General features: G+C 35.0%; 1 protein-coding gene across 6 annotated transcripts; it reads right to left on the reverse strand.

The window, feature by feature from the left end:
* Nucleotides 1-1,533: 1,533 nt before the first annotated feature.
* LOC128142441 (translocating chain-associated membrane protein 1-like 1) lies at nt 1,534-21,821 on the reverse strand. Of its 6 annotated transcripts, XM_052788550.1 has the most exons (12): nt 21,604-21,735; nt 18,982-19,033; nt 16,431-16,491; nt 13,841-13,959; nt 12,863-12,979; nt 12,717-12,775; nt 11,832-11,916; nt 11,449-11,519; nt 11,260-11,364; nt 8,972-9,115; nt 7,973-8,133; nt 1,534-5,459 (listed from the first exon to the last, which is right to left on the reverse strand). In XM_052788550.1, exons 2-12 carry the CDS (start codon nt 19,003-19,005, stop codon nt 5,386-5,388), a joined length of 1,020 nt encoding a protein of 339 aa, XP_052644510.1. In that variant the 5' UTR covers nt 19,006-19,033; nt 21,604-21,735; the 3' UTR covers nt 1,534-5,385. The 6 variants fall into 6 exon arrangements, 5 of the variants coding, with proteins under 5 accessions (XP_052644510.1, XP_052644493.1, XP_052644484.1 ...); XR_008235408.1 differs by lacking the exon at nt 18,982-19,033 and having other exon boundaries at nt 8,962-9,115; nt 21,592-21,723; XM_052788533.1 differs by lacking the exon at nt 18,982-19,033 and having other exon boundaries at nt 21,604-21,821.
* Between the last annotated feature and the right edge of the window lie 207 nt (nt 21,822-22,028).

The following is a 22,028-nucleotide window of genomic DNA, read 5'->3' on the forward strand; positions in this document are numbered from 1 at the left end:
CCCATTTAAAAAACCCAGTTCTAGGCTATGACATTTTCCAATAATACTCCAGGACAGAAGTAGCTTTCCATCCCTTCTTCCCTTCCCAAATTAGAAATGGACAACACAAAAGAGAACAACTCTCTCTGCTCCCCAAAACCTAAAATCACACCCCAAGACCTTTGGTATTGGGGTTTTTTTTTATGTTCATAAAGAAACTTTATTTGGGGGTTCCCTATCTAACTAGGTTAAGCAGAACTAAGGTTTGTCGCATTACCACCAGGTTTTCTGGGGCTGAACTAGCACTTTTTAATGACTGCAAAATTTTAACTTGCTTTAACTTCTGTATTATTATTTTTATATTTTTTCTGTACACTAACTAATAGTTTGCAGTAGTGACAGACTGTTTGACTGGAGCTGAGAAGAATATCTGGTGTACAAAAGACCCTGAAATTACCATATAGACACCACAGGGACTGAAAAGAAAAGTTGTTCTGGCATTGAATAAGAAGCAAAGAAAACCAACACTGATAGGAAATGGGTAAAAGCATTGAAAACTGGAGTATATTTTGATTTTTATTTTTTTTAAATAAAACCAAAGTACATACATACCTTATTCCTAGACTAGCAATCCAGTTCGTGGGGCAAATCTGCCTAACTGACCAGACTATCAAGAGTAACTTGTTTAGCATAATAATAAAACAGGTTATTTAATGGCAAGAAAGGAAATTAAACAGAATTATAGAGTAAGATGAGATGCATCAGAAATACATCATTAGAGAACAATTTTTTTTTTTTAAATGGAAAAAGTTTTCTTTAGCAATATTTTATGAAGTGAATAATCAGATCCTTACATATGCTGAAAACATGGCTCTTATGCTATGGATTATTGATTATCATTAAACAATCAACAAATCCTCATGTAAAACATGGTATAAAACAAAACATGTAAAACTAGCGTCTCTGCAAAATAATTTATGATATTTTCAGCAACCTTTCACTAAACCATAATTTTAGCTTATACAATCATTAAATTATATTTATGTGAATTCATTTTTCATAATGCATTTTTAAAAAACAACACATTTCAACACTAATTGTTTAACCAGAAAAAAGACAGACAAGTTGATTAACTGAAAAGAAAATACATCTTAAGGGGAATTAAAAACAAACCAGTTACAATCAGACAGTCTGGAGCACATTGCTGGTTTCACTGAAAGAGTAACTGAATATGAGAATTTTAGGGGATAATTGTAACAAATAGATGTTACAACAATATTAGTTTGCAAACATTTCTCTCTTGCTCACGATCAGTAAATTAATAAGCTCAGTTCCAGCTACTGAGGCTTAAAGCTAAGCATCTAAAATTTCATAGTTTACAATATCAGTCTTTAACTACTAGACATTTTTTGTGGTAAAAGTCAACATTCATATGGTTTAAGAAAGGCAGTACATACATGCTTTTCAATTTAAGTAGATGCAGCAGCCCATTTTAACATTAAGAAACAAATATAGATGAAACATTGCCTCCTCCATCCAAATTAATTTTATAAAAAAAAAAATGAAACTAATTATTTACAGAGTTACACAGCATTCAACGAGACTGAGCATTTAGAAATTCTAGCATTTTTCAGAACTTGCTTAAAACTCCAGCTCCCAGACAACATCCTGCATTTTTAGAACCTGCTCTGAATGATTTCAGTTTTTAGTAGACTTGAACAGGAGCAGGCAAGAGCAACACTGTTGTCCACATTGCTATGCCACCATACAGCCTCCACTCTATTCCACTTCATGTGGCCAACTCAAAACTTCAGTAAGAGGAGAACGTAAAATATATCAGCTAAAGGTTTCCTGTTACTCTGCTTTTAAAACCCAAGACAATCTGTTCATTCCTTTTATACAGTTCAAGAACAGAGGTACAGATTTGTAATGTAAGCTTTTCTGCACTGCCTAAAAGATGCCCTTCCTCTTACCTTTAAAAGAATATTCAGGAGATAAAACAACTCTTACATACTCACTAAGAGAAAAGGAAGGTTAAGAGGACCTAAATTTGGTTTCGCCAGAAAGCAGATGCACAGTAATATTTTATATTTTGATGTGCATATGACTACTTGCAAAGGACCTCTGACATAAGAATTAACAATTAGATTGTGACAAGATACAACATACAGTTGCTCTGAAAGTCTTATGATTTACATAAATTAAAATCTTAAACTAATGTAAAGAGAGCTTAATAGGATCATTCATTACAATATTACATCACTAGGGAACATGCCTCAACATCTGCGCTGACAGATTTTATGCAAGTTCAGCAAAGGCTACATGGTTGAAACAGGAAGAAATCGGTGTCTAATTTGATTGTTACTGTGACATTCATAATATTGAAAAAAGTTTAAAATACAATCAGCTTAGTTCTCAAAAAAACTAAGCTATATTTAAATAACAAAAAAAGAAAAAATCCCAACCAACCAACAACAATCCACAAAACAAACCCCACCAAACACAACCCTAACATGCTGCAGTCTTTATCCTAGACCTCAAGCATAGGCTGACTTGTCTGTTTCATGGCACTTAGCACCTGTGTTTCTAAGACTTTTGAAGATACTCTGTGACATAAACATGACTTTGCAGTACTCTCGTTACCCTTGGCTTAGATTTGGCTTTAATTAGGTCTCATTCAGCTAAGCACTTCTGTATGAAAATTCTACTGTGCCTTTTGGTTTATTGACTCCATAACAAGATGCCTGGATTTACCTCAGATGTTGCTATGACACGAGGGGTTTGGAATTGGTTTAAGTATTTGGTTAAAGATAAGCAATTTCAAAGACATTAGACATTTTTGGCAATGTTTTTGAAAGCTGCAATTCAAAAGAAATTGTCAAGCACTTGGGAATTCATAGTTGATTACCTATGTCTCATACCTTCCCTATAAAATATTGTGCTTAACACATAGAACAAACCCTGAATGTGGCAGTGTTTTCTAACCATGGAACAAACCAACGAATTTTCAATTAAACAGTATAAAAGGATTTTTAAAAGTAATTGCCAAGATAAGCTCAGAAATGTCTTAGTCTTGTAAATTTAAAAAAGAAAGAAGTTGCTTAAAATACATCTAAGTACTCCTTTTTCACCTGAGTTCTACTGTTCTGACTCCTTATTCTCACTCAGCCAGAAAAAAAGACATTTAAAGAAAAACAAATCATCTTCATCTGATTTAACCGCCACTTCACATTTCAGCTTTCACATATTCTCTATTAGCAAGCCAATGAAAAACAAACAAAAATCATAAGAATCACTGCCTTAATTCAGTTTACTTCTAAAAGCATATACACTTGCTTTTTTTTGTTAGTGAACTAGTTGCTACACCAACCTGCTCATTTTCTTTATTTCTAAATTCAATGGAACTATCTTTATATCTGTAATTTCACTGTGAAATTTGCAAGAACAGTGCTTTAAATAAACTAAAACAGACCTTTTGTTACAAACAGTTTTTTGAAACATCTTCACAATAAGAAGCCTAGAATTCATTTAATGCATTTGGTGTTACTGTAAGTATGTATCCAAATATTTAATATATAGACAGTGATTTTTAATTTAAAAAAAAAAAAAAATCAATCATGCTGTAAGGAAGAGATTCTTACATCAAATATATGTGTACATGGAATACAATAGTAGCTATACATATACTTGCATTGTATTTGTATTTCTAAAACAATCATTTAAATAAACTATCTTTAAAGAAAAAATTCAAGCTTCTTTGAAATGGCCATCATGAGTGTCATGCAATAAGAACATTTAAGAGTGTAATCAGTTTATTCAAGTGGCAGTATTAGGAACATACTTTCTAATGATACTGAAAGAAAAAAAAAATCTTTAAAGTTCAAAATTGTCTAGTTTTATGTGCCTAGAAGTGGATACTGGCACCTAAACCACTGTCTGGATTCACTTTTGAAAGCCTGGTAAATTAGGTGTGCACAAATTGAAATCTATAGAGACTATAAGCTTACAGTTGCAGTATACATCAAAGAAAACCTTATCTTGTGAGCAGCATGCCAAGAAATACTTGAAGGCTAAGCAAATTTTACCAAAACTGCTCAGATGATGATACTTCTATTGAACAAGGCATTCATTATTTTAAAAGTTTATTAAAAATATTAGCAAATGTATTCTAGTTCCATGGTAAACATTTTCAGTAGAAATTCACAGGCTTAAGTGAAGTAATGTAATATTCCTACAATCTATTTGCAGAGAGAAAGTTATGGTAAATAAGAAAGTGAGTTAATGAAACTTATCCAACATTGAGATACCAGCCTCAGATCTATGAGGGTTAATTACAAAAATACCATTAATCTTTTTATAATATAATCATATTAATATTAAAATCATATCCAGATAAAGTGTTCACATAAGGAGCAAATTAATACCTTCATAGACATAAAACCCTTGAGACAGACTAAAATAAATTATTATCTACAGGTCAAGAAAGAAGGACAAAGGGTTATGCTTGGTGAAACATTCATTGCAGTATTGTTTGAGCACCTCCCTTGAACACCTTCTGAGTAGAGTCAGAAGTTTAAGACCTTCCAGTTATAAATCAAAGGAAAAAAAACAGTTGAGGAAAAAAAAAAAAGTCTGGCACATGACTGCAAGCATGAAATACTGGCTCTTTAGAAATATCTGGAAGTTTTGTCTTTTATTTCACAAGGGCTAAGACTATAACACATTAATCAGCTATTTTTATTCCCCCTGCCCCATACAAGACAGTACAATCCACTGCAAAATCCAACAGGCAGTCTAGCGTTTTTCCCAAGGCACACAATTTGCATCTTTACTAAACATTAGTCTCACCTTTATATTGAAAAATGACTAGTGATGTCCTGTCAGAATTTGCCCTCTCTCAAAATCTGTAATTTTTAAAGAGAAATCAGGTATAGAACAATTTTTGCTTTTTTTACCAGGCTACTTCAGATATACCTCTTACTCCATGTAAGATGAATAAAGAAAAAAGTCTTGGGGAGGGAAGAGTGGGGGAAACACACAGACATGGTAAGATCTTTTTGGTACAGAATTTTGATTTTGTAAACACAAATGAATAGACAGATAACTTAGCCTTCTGAAGCATGTGTAATGCAAATATTACAGAAATGTAATAACTTCTGATCACAGAACCAGAAGTTCAAACCAATTAATGTGTTTTCATTATTAAAGCTAAGATGACTACTGGGTTAAGGTAGATCAAAGACGATCTTGTCATAAATGTAGGGTTATTAACAAAAATACTTAAAAAATATAACCTGATAGTGTCTATTGAAATAATAAGACATCCAAATAATAGCTTTGCAGTCTCAGTTTTTTAAGTCAAATGTTTTTCTGTCAAATGTTGTCTTCTGATACTAGCTTGTATTCTCATACTGGTTTTGATTTTCTTATTCTTGGCGATGCTCCACATTCTGATTTTGCTGCTCCATTGACAAAGGTAGCTGTAATTTTAAATTAAAGTATAGTAAACAAACACAATTCTTCTTCACTTTAAAACATATAGAAACTAGACCAGGGGAAAAAAAAAAAAAAAAAAAAGAAGCTTAAGCATTTGCTTCAGTTGACATTAACTTGGAGTCAAGTACATAAAATGTTTAAGAACTTTGACTATACAAAGTTGATATGAGCAGGAATCAGACAAAAGTTGCTTCTAAGTCCAGCCTCCTATCTCCAGGAATGAACGATGCTTCATGAGTAGTATTAAAAATGGGGCAAATACAGAGTTGTCCTACCAACATAACTTCTTTCAGGTTCCAGGGGAACCTTAGTGATTTCCTAAGGTCTAACTTGCATTTAGACCATTGTTTTATTAGCCGCTGACAGACTGAAACCCAGGAATTAAATCTCAATCCATACTTTTGCAGAAATTATTTCTCTGTATTTTACATCTCTCTTGTGTTAGTTTTAAATATGCTACTACATTAAAATTGTCTATTCTTATGTTATGAGAAACAGCAAAGAGTAGTTTGCTATTTACCTGCTCAAAACTTAAGATTTTAGAACTCTGTGGTGTCTTCTATCAGACATTTTTTGAGCTAGGTGGTAGTTAGTCTCTCCCCTTACCCTTTAACCAGGATCTTAGTTTAGTTGTTCATTATTTCTTAAATAATTTTTACTGATTCCTTAGGATTTTTTTTTCCTATTTTAAAGCATTGTTAGTATTACACCAGTACGGCATGTGCTATCCTAGACAGTCTGCCATTTCACGCTTACTAACTTTGTCTGTCATTAGCTTAAGAAGCTCAGGCCACAGCACAAAGAGAAGCTGCAACAGGATAGATGGAACAAAGCAACATATGAAGGATTTACTGTACACTTCTAGTCCTTCTTTTGCCAATTAAATCTGGCATTTATAGTATAAATGGCATAATCTGGATTATTTTGGCTACACAGCTCTCCATACCTAACAACCTCAAATATATATTCTTTTCCTATACTGTTGGGATCCTATGCAAATCATGCCTACCACTGTAAAGACACATTAACTGCAAACAAGTCTGAATTTCATCTTAAGAGCTGGAGGACAAAAGGATTCTATTTACCTTCAAGTAGACTAAAGAAATGACTTACAGCTAATGCCTGCAACTAAACTACTGGCTTCAGTAGAACCCAAGCTCCCCTTCAGAATATTTCTACAAGTGTGAATACTTTTGCAAGTAGAAATAAGATAAACTGATAAACAATGTACATCTTTCCACATATGCAGTCAGAGAGCTATAATGCCTGTGCTATTCTTTGTTATACTCAATTGAAGCAAACAAGAAGTCAAACACTGTCACTTCTGCTACTCTAAACTGTAATCATCTTGGGAACTTAAGAATTGTGCTAATTTCATAAAACAACACAGAAAAGCAATGAAGTTATTCATCTGGAAAGGAGAGAAGGATCTGCAAGACTAGAGAAAGAAAAAAGAAAAAAGGCATCTGCAGTTACATTCAAAACAGAAAGGCTGCTCTGGAATGCTAAAGAAAAACAATGTCATGAGCACCCTAATGGCCTAGAATCTTTCAGCTGGTTTCAGCCAATGCTGACTCAGCTAGTAATCTCTGAATGCAAAGAGCTTCAACCCCTCTTAGTAGGAACCAATACATAAAGATCAACTTCAGAAAGAGAGCCAGCCTGTGGTAAAATTCCCAAGAAACTGCATTTTTCAAAGCTCTACCCAAATCTCAGAAGTGATTCCCAGTCTTTCATACGTAACTCTATTGAGTGTTTTCTATATATATTTTTATATATTTTTTTTTATATTTTTTTTATATATATATATGCATGCTAACAAGAATATGAAATTTCACTCTACCAAATCTTCGTAACTCCTATTTAACTCACTTAAAATCGATATAACATTGGAATTTGGAAATTATACAACGTCATTTAATTAAAAGCCCTTCTCCATTAGTTGTCTTTTGCCAGCTACTATGATGTTCCTTTGGAGTTCTTTTCCAGTGGGTTTGATGTTTGTTACGTGATATGTCTTTATATAGAAGAACAAACATAATTTTAATGGTTTGAAACATAATAGAAGCAGAACTTACAAAATACAGTAGGGATTTTGGATGATACTTTTTTTTTTAATGATGTTAAATCACAAAAATTTTTAGCAGTATTGTAAAAGACTGATTTAAAACTGAAAGAAAACCCTGGAATCATTAAGCCCAGTTTCACGAAATGTTCCTTGCGTTTAGATTAACATAGAGTTCAGTGAATAATCCTGAAAATTACCCAGGGCTAACACTTCATACAGTTAGCACTCTGTGTGCTGTCCTGTTAGCAATATGGAATTAGAGAACAACATGCCCTAATGTTTGAAGGAGGTATAACACTATCTATATTCTCTGCATGTCAGGAGACAGATGTTTTTGCTCTTTTACAGAAAGGAATGATATAAGCTGATACATCTGGTATAAAAACATTTGGCCTAGAAATATCTGAAAAAAAATATTACACCACTGACCTCTGTTTGGTTCCTTTTTCGTTCGTTTGTTCTTCGTGTTAGTTATTTTTTTCTTTGAAATCTGGTTCTTAACATGCTCTCTCCATTTCTTCAGCTGAAAATTTATAAATTTCCACATCATCCAGGCCTGTGTTAGACAAACAGCACCCAGGCAGCCAATCCTAATAAGATTTGAGATTTTGGAGACAGTTAGATAAAAGTTTCAGTTAACCATTAATAGACTGCAAATCTGTACCTATTTTATTTTTTCTCCAGAAGTCTGCTATCAAAACAAGTAAAATCTTCCTACCATAGGAAACCAGATGTATCAGAAGGCTTTACCCAAGACAAGGTGTGTCACACAAGAAGTGAATGGAAATTGTATCTAAGTATATTGCTAGAAGCAAACAGGTTTATCAAGGAGTTATGACCATAGCTTTCAATGGCCGATAGGAAATTGTGTCACTGAGGCCTCTTCTGCCAAGCAATCTATAAATGAAAAATCATGTAGATTCAAAATCCCTCCCACACACTTGATTACAGGCATTAAGTTATAAGGATGAATGTTAAAGTGATGAGCTTATGCTACAAAAGTAATAAAATTTTAAAATTAACAAGCAAGAATAAAAGATATACAAAACAATATTTTAGGAAGGCACCAAACAAATAGTTAAAAAATTATGGGTATTAATATCACCAAATGATACTATGTCCAGTATAGACATAGGGGAAAAAAAAAGTTGAGAGATGAATTTCCCAGGCTTTTTGGATGATTATCAACAATTAATTTAAAAAGTTTCTTTTTTCTTTCTTGTTTTTCTATTTCCCATAAATCCTATTCTACTACTTTTGTGAAAAGAAGATAGAAAAGAGAACAAAATTTCCCCTCCCTTAAAAATAAGAGAAAAGCAGCACCCAGGGAAATTCTTCAAAACACATTATCATTCTGGTTTGTTTTATTAAAAGATATTTTGAAATGCCACATTATACAAGCATGGATGTCTACTAGCCTTGTTATACCTCACAGGGAGTACATTGAAGTTTCCATCTGCTATGGAAAAACCTGGATTCTCTGCTCTTGCCAGACCAAATCCAAATGTGAGGACAGATAAAGTTAGGGTCAAAAGACGCACCATTACGAAAAGTAGAGCCCAAATGGTAAATCTGAAAACAAAATAATGAAATTAATATGCTTTCCCCTTTTAGTCCATTTCTTTTCAATAAAGTCAAACATACAAAGAACTTTTCATTAAAATTCTCTCAGCAACGATAGGGAAATGTCCATGGAGGGGACCAATAATTACAGAAAAACTTGGTCATCAGCAAACATTCAGTCCTGCCTCATTACACAATCTTTTGACTAGAAAGTACAATGAAGTTAAAAGATGCATCTCAAGCTGGCATTCATGCTGTAAGCCATTTATAAGTAATGGTGATGCTATAAAGCTAGAAAGCTGATGCTAAAGGTATAATATACATTTATTAAACAGTTGGAAGGTCAAGACAATATATGCAATTTTTAACAGCCAGATGTTTATAGGACAGAAAGGTAATCAGATAGCTAATAAGTAACAAATGACAATTATTTCACTTTATAGATAACAGAGATGCCATCCTGCAAATTTTCAGCATCTAGAAGTTTTTACTACAGGATGTGGAAAAAAAACCCTGAAGAACAGTTTTATTAAGCTGACAATAATACCAATTTTGTAAAATTAATTATTACTGCCATTACATAAAGATTTCTATAGGAAAAAGACTTCATATCCTGTGACTGATGAATGGATTAAAAGAGACACTAACAATGTGAAAAAAACATCTTTCCAAAATTTCCACTAAAAAAAAAAAAAATCCAGCTCATTCAACTGATTTCAAACTTAAAGAAAACATACTTCAAATCTCTCACAGTATAAGCAAGACTGCTTAAAAAGCAACTCTTCTCAAAATCTTTTTTTGGAGAAGGGTGTGAAGAAAGCTACAATGTCTGGATGTAAAACTGTAAGAAGAAACAATAAATTCTGAGCTAGGAAAAATACCTAGTATTTGACATTGTGTTGTTTCTACAGTTCACATTATAAGTGCTACATGTTATAATAGAAATAAAATGCCCCAAATGCTTCTGCATTTCATCAGCTATGAAAACCAATTTCCATTTCCAGTTATTTAAACTGTGGTAATGTTGCACATGGGATAACTGATTTCCAGCCAAAGACAGACATAGTTGCTTATCTGACCATTAGAATCTTCATAAGACAGAAAAAATATGTTCTCCTAATCAGTATATTTAACCTTCATGGTTTTGGATGGCATATAATGAAAAGCAGATAATCTCATAGCTTCAAAAACCTCACAATTAAGTATGACATACAAGTGAAAGATAAACTAACTTTCTTGCACTTTCACTATTTGCATCAGTAGACATTGATTTTTTGCAAAGAACATTCAGTATACCTATTTAAAACATTAGCTTAAAGGAGCGCCACAAACGAACCTTGTGAAAAGATCAGAAAGAGCAGCAGTATTACACTGCCTCAAGGGAGGCTACCTATATATAAGGGACGGCATGAAAGCAAGCAAGGCTTTCGTGACAATATCTTCCAGTTGGGCAGTCGCTCAGAAAAGGAAGAAAGAATAAGAGACAAGAACACATAAATGGGACAAGGCTGCTTTATTCAAACTGGAACCTCCAAAAGTCTTCACATTCAAATGGTGAAATGTATCCAATCCTTCCTAGCATGCCTCAGTTAAAATATCTCAGTTCCCCATCTCCTTCCATTCTCAAATGCATTACTTTTTACCCATTAATTCTCAGAATACTTGAGAATCTTAATCAAGAGATGTATAATTCAAGACATCAACTACACGTTTTGAGACATTACCTTCTCTGTTGTATAGTTACCTCCCTTTCTCACCTTAACAAAAGGAGAGAGACCTGCAAGAACTTACAGGGAATGCTGCTTTTATTACTTCTTTGATTAACTGTTTTTAAAAACAGATGTCCCTACATACAAAGTTTATGAACATTTAAGCAAACAGCAACTTACAGAATCAGAAGCCAATACATAGATATCTGAGATGGGACTTCAGCAAAAGCCTCAGCAAAACCTTATGATGATGATCATGAACTGGTGTGTTTGCTTCCTTGACTCTATGTAATGACAATAACTTGCTTGTGGATTCAAAGCAGGTAATACTGGACATTGAACAAGTGATATTTGCTGCCCGAGTACCTTTACATACATGCAAATCCATTTATACGCAATTATTAAGCAAAGTTCTGCCTTTTAATTAACAAATGCAAGATTTACCCTTTTTGCTTGTTTTCATCACTGAAGTAGAAAAGACGTGAGGCATGAAAAATGAGTTCCACTAAATAGTGAGGTACCATCAGAATTAGCCCCAAACGCTGCAAACTATAAAACAGAAAAGTTAGGAATTTTAATGAAATTATGAAGAAAATAGATCTATCTATTCAAAATAGGCATGCAAATACTTACTTTAATATATAGGCACCAGAGATATGAGCAATGTAAAGGCAAATATAACATAGCTGCCTTGGAATATCTTCCTAAAATTAGAAAAATTATAATAAATGCTGTTACAGTTTAACTATATTTTCTGAAGAAAAATAATACAATTTATCAGGTTTGGTTATTTTTCACACTACTGTACAAATTTCTGAAAAGACTATCTGAATCAAAACCTATAGACCACCTGGACTAAATTAGATAGGAAATGCAAGCAATTAATATAGAAATACTATATAAATAACTTAATATACAAAAAAGAATATGTAGATATTTATGTAGCTAAAATATTAATATGAATAATTGGAAAGAATATATATTTAATTAACTGTATTGACAACAACTCTCCATACCTTTCGGATCCTTTGGAAGTATAGCTCCAGCAGTGCGTGAAGCCAATAGGCTATCTGGCAAATATAGAAGAATTTTACCTGAAAACTAAACAATAATTCAGGTTAAGAAGACACAAGGTGATGAGTTTAAGCTTTCAACATGAGATAGAAGATTTTATTTCATTATCTTAAATTAATTCTGACTCATTATAGTTTATGATTCCATAATCACACAAACCTCAAATACAAAACAACTCTGTGGTGAGTTTTTTGAATTAGCATCCATAATCTTCTTGATAGCAAGTTCTGAATTGCCTTTTGAGACAGTAAGAAAGAAAAAACAACAAAAAACCTAACACACCGAAACAGTTTATCTTGTGAGCAGTGGAACTCCCTTCCTAAAATATGCATATTATCCCCCTTCCCTTTATCATACTCTCGCCAGAGAAAAATGGAGGCCAGGGGGGATGGGCAGACAAAACCCACAATTTCGTAAGTCATCTTAAAAAAAAAAAAAAAAAGAAAAAAGAAAAAAAATCAAGCTATAAATCCCCTCTAATTTGAAAATTCAGTCTCCGACAAACATGCTTCTTTAGTGTGAAAGAGTTCAGCAGTCCTATTATATATCCTATCTTGCAAACACTTCCACTTTAACTCAGCTACCGTAGTTAAGTTAAAGAAAGCTAAGAACACATGTAAGTATCTCTTGGACAGATGTTAAAATCATCAAAAACTACCTTTGGATAAAACAGCTGGCAGTTTTCAAACTGAAGAAAGTATTTTCATCTAGTTGCCATTCTTACAAGGCACCAATGTCACTACCTTATTAGTGGTTCCCTAAAATTTGGGGTGGATAACTATTCAGTGAAGTACCAGATTTTTTCAAATTGAAAATAGAACACTTACAGCATACGAGAATGGGGATAATCTTTCCAGAGTGAGGTTGGGTTCATCATGAATTCTTCCTAAAGAAAAAGGCCATTGATTTAAGGACCTTCTTAATACTTGAAGTCTATTTTTTAAGTAAAAACAGCAAATAGACTGTTACTTACTGCATTCAAAATACTTGCTCCCCATATAAATGAAAACAAGTAGAAAAACGCTAGCTGTCCTGATTCATTGAATTTGCTGTGCTTTGTTTTTGACAAATGCAGACGTCTATTAATTTTCTAGAAACAAAAAGCAGATCAATAAATGTAATTTCTAAAACAAGCAAGCTATTTGGGAGTTAGTGTTCACTCCTGAATTTTTTTCTATTTTTTTTCTTCCCAAATCTCCCATTCCTCAAATCAAAATACATAGCTCCCACTTTTTAAGACCTTGATCAGCACTTTGTATCACGATTAGCTTCAGTAAGACTTGCCACTATCAAATCTCTTTGTACACTCAAAAACCATTTGAGCTTCTGTGGCTTAGATGCCCTATTTGTGAAGACATTCTAAGACCCTTCAATAATAGATGGTCTTCACAATGGTTTTAACAAATTCAGTTTACTTTGCAACTGGTATAAAAGAGCACACAATGAAGTTTGAGCTCCCTCTTTAAGGTGAAGCTCAGCTGACAAACAGAAATCCATCACTGTAGTAATTTTCATTTTTGATCTTCTGAATATAGCTTATGAATCTAATGCAGCAGACCTCGTTCACAGATATTTCTAGTAGGGCATGAACATTTAATGTCTGTTTTTACAGAAAAATATGTTATATTGATTGAAAGAAAGATTCAGTGGTTTATACCATTAATAAATTGAGGAAATATCACTATAAAAATATTACAGAATCATTCAGGTTGGAAAAGACCCTTAAGATCATAGAGTCCAACCATTAACCTAACACCACCAAGTCCACCACTAAACCAAGGTCTAGTCACATATTTGTCAAAGAACAAAAGGATTGATCACAACAGGGCTTCTAAATGCTAAACCATTCCTTGTACCACAGCTTACACTTAACTTGAAGAAAAACTCTCAGCAACTGATGGCTAAAAATAACATGTTTATAAAATAAGTTATATCCCAGTAATAAACTTACATCTAATATGTACTCCTGGATTACAGCATGCAGATTAATAGCTACAAGCATGTAGAAGAAGATTGTGGCAAAGTCTTTTGGACCATAGTCATAAAAATGAAACTGCTCACTGTTGTCATCTAAAAAAAAAAAAACAAAACAAACCAACAAAAAAACCCAAAGTGTGTATTTTTACATTCTTATGAAGGGGTACTCTGTGCAACTGAAAAAGGGCAGCAGTGACCATTGTTCTTGGAAGTTATGTTAAATTGATACAGGATACTAGTTACAAGTTTTACGTTTTTGAAAAATCACTTTTTATGCCTGATTAGATAACTTGAAACTTCTTTTCCTTTGATACAATGACACAGTTCTAAGCCTAGAACAAAGTAGTGAGAGCAGTATACACTGAACCATAGCTTCAATCCATTTCTTTCATCTAGGCCATCAAAAAAAAAAAATTAAAAAAAAAAAAGAAAGAATAAAAAAAAAACCAACAACACCCCACACACACCAACACCCTATGCTCTATACTTTGGTAAAGACCAAATGAGATTCCATCACAAGAAGCATGACTATATGTAGTAAAAAAGAAACTATATAGCAAGGAACCCTAGTAGTTCAACACATCGGCAAGTAACAACTTCCCCAGGATTAGTAATACGTTCCTATAAATCAAAAACAAAATTGCTAAAAAAAGAGAACATTCACAGTTACAAAAGTACTTCAAATGTTTGTATTTACCATGTTTAAGTGTGGGAGAACTTACAAATGAAATTCAATTAAAAAAAGCACGTATCAGGAGCAGTAGACCTAAGGAAGCCTTATTTTGTAGGAATGTCTCTCCTTTGGCCCACAAAGACCCATTACAACCACCTCACTTTTCTTTACGCATCTGAGACTGCAATGGAAAAGAACGAACTTGTACTGCAACTCATCAAGAGCCACACATCCTGATTTACAGGCTAGCATGTCTAACATTTATATTCTTCTGCTTTCACTTAAGAGGGGGCAGTAACTTGGATGTTTCATCTATACAGCCACCACTTTTCATAAATATCAAGGAATTCTGTTATCTTTAAGACTTCTACCCTTTGTCAAAAACTTTGTGTTGTCCAAATGCAAAAGAGCAGAAATACAGACATCAAACAACTTTTTTTTTTCCCCTAAAGGAAACTAGGCTAGAAGGTGTCAAGGGAGCAATTACTGCTTCCTGTAACATGAATGGTACCTTAAGGTCCTAATGCACAGGACATCCATGTAACTCTAAGTGTCACATGTCCTACTTCCATGTTTGAGAGCAGCTTGTGATATAATCAATGAACAAGTAATTGCATAGCAAATGCTGTATCTGCCTAGTTCCTAGCACTTTTTTTTTTTTTTCCCCCAAAATGGACCTTCACTAGTAATATATTCATTGTTTTCAGAGGGCCAGAGTCGAGACCTCAAAATTGCTTGTGCAGAACTCATCCACACCTCCTATTAAAACTAAGGGAAGCTATACCTTGTTCATTCCATTGTATGTGTGTATATATATACACACACACACATACATACACACATATTCATGCACCAAACACTATGAAGAAGTCACATCACAGGCATCTTGGTAACTGACAGATGGATTTTACTTTTGTCTCCGCTACGGAAGATTTCTACTTGATGCTGCTCAAATATCAGTAAAACAGAAGCCCACTGACTGCGTACACCTCAAGTGTTCAACATAAATCATCTCAGAAAACATTTGCAAAAAATAATATATATGCATTACTGCAATGTTGATCAATGCACTATTTTGAACATACTAAATGCAGTCAGTGCTACATTATTTCAAACGGTCATAGCATAGAGGTCTGAAGTTTGGAAGTCAAGATTAGAACAAAAGTCATAGATTTTTGCTAATTTCTCTGGACCTTAGTTCCCCATCTGGAATAATTCTACCACAGTACCTATTTTTTCCAAGACAATGTGCAGGTTAATTCCTGGAAAGAATTGAAAGTTATCAATACTATTAAAAAAAATTAAGTTATCAAATAAGGAAATTCCATTAGCTGCTTACCACTCCTGTATATAGTGCAGCAGGTACAAAAGATTAAAAAAAGTAAATATTTTGGGGGGAAAAAAAAGAATCAGTACTGTCTCTCTTTGTTATTTAAAAACATGACTGAATCAGCAACATCAGTTACTTGAGAATAATAATGTGATATTTTTTAAATATAAACCACAAATCTATTGCTAATGACATACAAGAAATCATGAATAAGCAACAGATACATAGAAGATTACCAAAATATTCTGTTACTTGATTAGTCCTGTTGATTGTATCAAAAACCGGAAAGAATGCATGCTTCTCACATCAAAATGCAAGTTAGTAGCAGTGTTAACTACAGGAAAAATAACCCAGTATTATTCACAAGCAACAGAGAAAACACTAGAAAGTTTCAGTGAATACAGTATTAGTAAATCCAAAAGCAGACAGACAAATATGAGAGTTCTACTACATTATAAAAGTGAAGTGAATTGAAGTCTTGAGGGGAAAAAAAAAAGAGTAATTTTTAATAGTTGAGCTCTTGCATTACAAGAAAAAAAAATAGATTCGATTTAATCTCACCAATGGTATAGGTGACATTGTACTGCACAGCAATAAAGATGATGGTGCTCTTGGCTGGGGCCTGAAATTCAAAAAGAAACAAGGAAAAAGTATCAGATTTTTCAAAAAAGCTAGACTATAAACACCCAAAACTAGGAGATTATGCCATCAACAAATGTTCTCCCACACATAATTTAAATCAAAGAGGTCCCGAAAGTGTTATTCATCTCCCACAAATGTGGAGGCTCACCTTGTTGCAAATCCTTTAACATTTGCTGCATAGGGTCAGGACTTGAATTATGTCCTTTTAGCCAAGGATCAAATTACTCACTAACTCTACTAAATAACATTTTAAAGCGTTTAGAAGTGTAAATGGCTTTCTTTTATTTCAAAAGTTAAAAGACTCTCTAGATTAAATCAGATGGAAAGTTTCACCTAACTTTGCAAGGTATTAAAAAAAGTGACGTTCTGGTTAAGTGTCCGTATAAGTAAATAGAATATTCAAAACATCATAGTAGAATGATAAGATCCACCAATTTCTTGTATGATAAATCAAGCATTTTCTAAAAATTACAGTACAATCAAAGTAACCAATGGTATACTTCTATTGTTACTTTTTCTCCAGTGGCAAAAATAGTTTATTTAAAAAACAACCGAACAAAAAGCCCCCAGCACTTTCAGCCATCCCTACCTCTTCAAAATGCCTTCCCATTCCCATGTTGCAGTATATTTAGCCCTTAGCTGTAACAATGGAACTGTTTATAATGTGGATTACTGTATGACCCTACAGCCGAGTGGTAAGAGGTAAATATGTTTGCTTAGTTTAGTTGAAAACATTTCATCATCTGGTTTGCACAACTTCAAAAACAGTTATGCTGATGTAACTAAAAGAGTGGTAAGCTATAACACAGGGATATAAGTGGAAGGGGAAAAAAAAAAAACCAACAACAAAACTGGTTTCTTTGCTGCAGAAAAAATGCAATATGGAATTACATCCTACACTGCCAATAGCAAATACATTTATTATGTTTGCAAGCACTCAGTTATCTAGTTCATAAATCAGACAAGTACAACAGGCATAATCTGAAAACTGATGTAACAATACATTCTTGTATGTTTTGTGCTTTCTGTTAAACTGATCTTCATAGATATGACTTAAAACAAATAAATATAAACTAAAAAAACGAAAGCTATTTTCCTCAGATGTCACACCATCTAATTTCTGAAAGTGTAGCTAATAACATTTGGGGCTATATAAAACAAGCACTAATTTATCCAGCTACAAAGTAAGCAAGAGGCACAACAATGCAAAAGAAGATCCTCTGTAGCCAGAAAAGGGAGAAGGCAAATCGCTTAAGTACACTGGCAGTGCACCTGTGAAATTAAGCAGTAGAGGAGTCATAATACTGGAGTGCTTTTAAGAGGAAGTCTCATTAAGGAAAGTGAAAGTACCAATTTTTCTGGCATACAAAATTGACTTTCAGACACTGCAATTCTACAAACAATTTAACCTTTTGTAAGCCAGCACTAACATCAAAAGGAGCAATCCTGCCTTTCTCTTTACTGCTAGTTGCTTCTTGTCTCTGTCCCACACTTGTGCCATCAAAAGCAGTGGTGTGGTGAATTGGACAGGAAAATTATACGAGTTAAACCTGATCCAGCAAAACAGGGAGGAGGAGAAAACCCTATTAATCTTAACACAGATAAATTTCCTAACATGCTGCACTGCTCAGCTACAGAAGTTCTTTTGTGTCCTTGATGGGGAGAATAAGCAGCCAGAGCATCAATACCAACTTAAAGTGTTCATGGAATGAGAGTGCAAAAAATTCATTGCCAACTGCTCCTGGAGAGACAGGGAAAAATATACATAGTTACATAGGTATGGATGTCATCAGCACCTAACTAAAACAAACATGCTTGCTTTCAGAAAGTCATCACTCAGGACCCACAGCAACAGTCTCCCTTGTAGAAGGGCATTCAGGCAGCACCATGTAGCTTCAAGCAGACCCCTTCATTAGGGAGTTTTCCTAAGAATAAGTGCTTATTTTTGTGCTCTTTGGGAGAAGAGTGTGGTAAGAATCTTTGCTAGAGCCCAGCAAGTTAGGTTTTCTGTTTGTCCGTGAAGCATACAATGTAATACTACAAGCATTTCACTCTGCTGGAAGTATGGGAGCCCCATTAAGTGGTATTCTGTGGTAAGATAGCCACAGATACAAAGATGATGTAAATTGTTCTAGAAAGAAAGAAATCATATGAAACACTCCAAGATGATACTAGAAGCTTAAAGAGAACCATAAAGACTAAAAGAAAGGTTTCTTTAGAAGACAAGGCTCACGCTGTTGTCAAGAAAAGGAGTAGGATTGGGCACATAAAAGACTATAAATATTCTCAGATAAGGAAGAAGAAAGAAAATAACAGTTAACACACTAAAATTTAACTGCCACTTTTCAGTATGTTATAATCAGAGTGAATCTCCCTACACACATCTATAGACCTCATAATAATCAGCAAAGTTAAGGTATGGGAAAGTACAATTAAGGTGCATAAACAACCTTACATAATTTTAACATACTTGTTGTTTATTGGGTGGTCTCATGGATATGGGCAATTGAATGCCATGACACCTAGAAAAGAAAACCCTGTGTTTACTATAGTACTATGTAAGCCCAAGCAAATCATTCAATAGGTAGTGAACTGAAAAGTTTCATTTACACATTCTTTAGCTTATTAGTGTATAACCTATGGTACCATGGGCTAGATTAGGAAATCTGCCATTGACAGATGCATCTGAAGTTACAGTAAGCATAAAATGCTGTGAAAAGCACTGATTTAACAACAACAACAACAAAAAAAAGCTGCCCTTCAGTGCTTCAAACTTAAAACCTAAAAATAATTTTACTTTAATACAGAAAGGAAATCAAGACCAAAAGAAAATAGACATAACAGCTGTGTAGACAAGTTCAGTAACACTTATGAAGCACTCAATATAGAATCATGATAAATGTCACCAAAATTTACTGGAAAAACATCAGTATTTTTGTTTGTTTGGCAGACTGGATTACCCATTATAAAAGTGGTGTAAGACCTAGACAGTGAACAACAGAAATATAGATTTCATTCAAATAACTCTGGTATGGTTTCTGCAGTGAATGAGGCAGAGGTATAATACAGAGGTCTAACCTGTTACATAGCACCACTGTTCCTCTGCATAACAAATGCAAAGGTGTCTCAATCAGAAAAGTAACTTTTGCATCAAAAAGGAGATGCCGATGTTTAAATTATACAATAAGAAGTATAACAGTATATATTCAAACAAGCACAATAAAAGCCTATCACAAGCTACACTAGAGTCTAGTGTGCATTTGAACTTTTAGAATTACGCTGACTAGAAATGAGATAATTTGCTAATTATCCTTGGGTGTAAGTAACATTAACTCACTCTTTCCTCTAAATGAAATCACCTTAATCAAAAGAATAAAGCTCACCCCAGGGGAGCTGCACAGTCCTTTCCAATACCTGCAGAGTCACAGAAATACAACTTCTGTGGTGTATAGAAAGCCTGAGTTAAGACAAATGGAATTCAGAGATGGAACTCCAGAAAACATAATTTTAACAGCAAAAGGACACAGAGCAATATCTTCTTAAAAGTACATAAAAAGTTCCATTTGGGATCCCAAACAGGGTTTACTTAATCCCAGGTGCAGACATTCACTTTCTTTCTTAAAGCCTTCATCACCTGAGTTGTCAAGCTCCTAGCTATTGTTTTAATCCCAAAACTGAGTTCCACATTTAATATATTAACTTTTATGACATACTCTTCCATAGATGACACAACTTATTATACCTCAATACTGCATTTGTCCACCATTTAGAAGGAAATCATCTGACCATCACAACTGCTTTCTCTATTTCTGTCCAGTATCCTTAATGTTTTCAGAAGTGGATCAAGATATATACAAAAAGCAAGCCCCCCAAAAACCCAACACCACAGAACATCTACATGTAAGTATTTTATCTCAGAATTTAACAGTACTTTTAATTTAAAATGATCAGATTTTTAATGTTATCCAACTGATGGGAAACTTTGAAATATTTCAGTAAAGTATTTAAGTTGTAATAACAATAATAGTTCAGGAAAGTATTTAAGTTGACTATCCAGAATTTAAACTCTATTTACCAAGCCTTATCCCATACTCTACACCAACATAAAATATTCACGTAGCAACACAGACACACACAAGGCTTTTGTCCCAAAAGTGGGGAAAAGATGCCCAAGAAAGATACCTAATCCATCACCCCAGAAACTAATAAGCAGCTTGCACACGGAAATAAGCTTTATAATAACTTTCAAATACAAAGGCAAAGAGGAATTCAGAAGTTGGGCTGAGACTGTCTAATCCCACATTTTTCTTCAGATTATCCATCGCTAGGGAGCTGAGCCAATGACAGCAATGGACTGAGCAGTGGTGCAAAAGGGCGACCAGCAGTTTTTAACTACCATCTAGTTAAGCATGCTCAAATCATGAGAGACTGAAACCCTCTTTATAAGTGTTCCTAACTGCTTTACCACTTGGACTTTTGAACCGGGGGGGGGGGGGGGGGGGAAAGTAAATAGGCACAACAAAGAGACATAAAACAACTCTGCTTTAAGCAAGGGGGGCCTGAGGAGCTTTGTAACTCAGGAGACTGGAACTGAGTAAAAGGGACCTTATGGGAGGGTGCTAGGAATGAAACACATGCAGAGATGAAGGAAAACCGGACCAGAAAAGACAAGAGCAGCAATCTGACAGAAGAGGCTAAGAGGGGGTTGCATAGTGGGAGTGGGAGCTGGCAAAGACAACTCAGTAGAGAAGGCACTGGGGAGTACGTGAGCTGGGGCAGGACAGAAAGAAACGAAACTTGCTGCACGCGGAAGACAGCCGAGACATGGAGAGGAGGGGGCCCGAGCACAGCGTCACGGAGTTAGACCTCGGGGCAGAGAAGAAACGAGGACATAACCCTGCAAGGAAGAAGGGAAAAGGCAGACCGAGCCGGAGGGGATAGAGCAGAGCTGCTTGGCAGCGAGGCTGAAGCGAACGGAGGGACGTACTGGGGAAGCTCCAGAGCGGGAAGCCGAGGGCGCCGCAGCTGCCCCACAGCAGGACCAGGTGCTGCTCGACTCGGCAACCACCGGCCCCCTCACCCCGCCCAGTACCTCCACTAGGAGCCCCAGCAAGAAGACCATCACCAGGAAGGATGCAGCATCAGCATGGTTCTGAATGACGAACTCATGGCTTAGCACCGCCGGGCTCTTGTTTTTCCTGCGGAACCTCATGGCGGTGACAGCTCCCAGGCCCGGGCAACCCCACCAAGGGGAGCGGTACCTCTCCCTGCACCCCAACAGCCGCTACCTCACACACGGTAAACACCACCGGCCCTGAAAGGCCCACCCCCTTTCGAGTTCCAGCCAATCAAACTTAAGAGTGCTTATGATTGGCAGTCCTGGTAACTAGTCGTTAGGCGGTCTGGAAGAGCCGTTTCTAAGGAGGTGGTGTTTCGAAGGCAGTTGGGCACTTGCGGCGGGAGAGGGAGTCCGATCTGAGTGACACGGTTCCTGCCAATCCCATATGCGGGTGGGTG

This window comes from Harpia harpyja, chromosome 1 (genome assembly GCF_026419915.1).
Source record: "Harpia harpyja isolate bHarHar1 chromosome 1, bHarHar1 primary haplotype, whole genome shotgun sequence".
Lineage (NCBI taxonomy): Eukaryota > Metazoa > Chordata > Aves > Accipitriformes > Accipitridae > Harpia > Harpia harpyja.

Bases quoted from the DNA above. Each gene is read 5' to 3' on its own strand.
- LOC128142441 (XM_052788524.1), bottom strand. From the start codon at position 21,723: ATGAGGTTCCGCAGGAAAAACAAGAGCCCGGCGGTGCTAAGCCATGAG. The intron at 12,980-13,840 runs GTAAGTTTATTA...TTTTGTTTCTAG, and splicing joins TCCAGGAGTACATATTAGAT to AAAATTAATAGACGTCTGCA. The intron at 11,365-11,448 runs GTAAGTATTTGC...TCTGTTTTATAG, and splicing joins TCTGGTGCCTATATATTAAA to TTTGCAGCGTTTGGGGCTAA.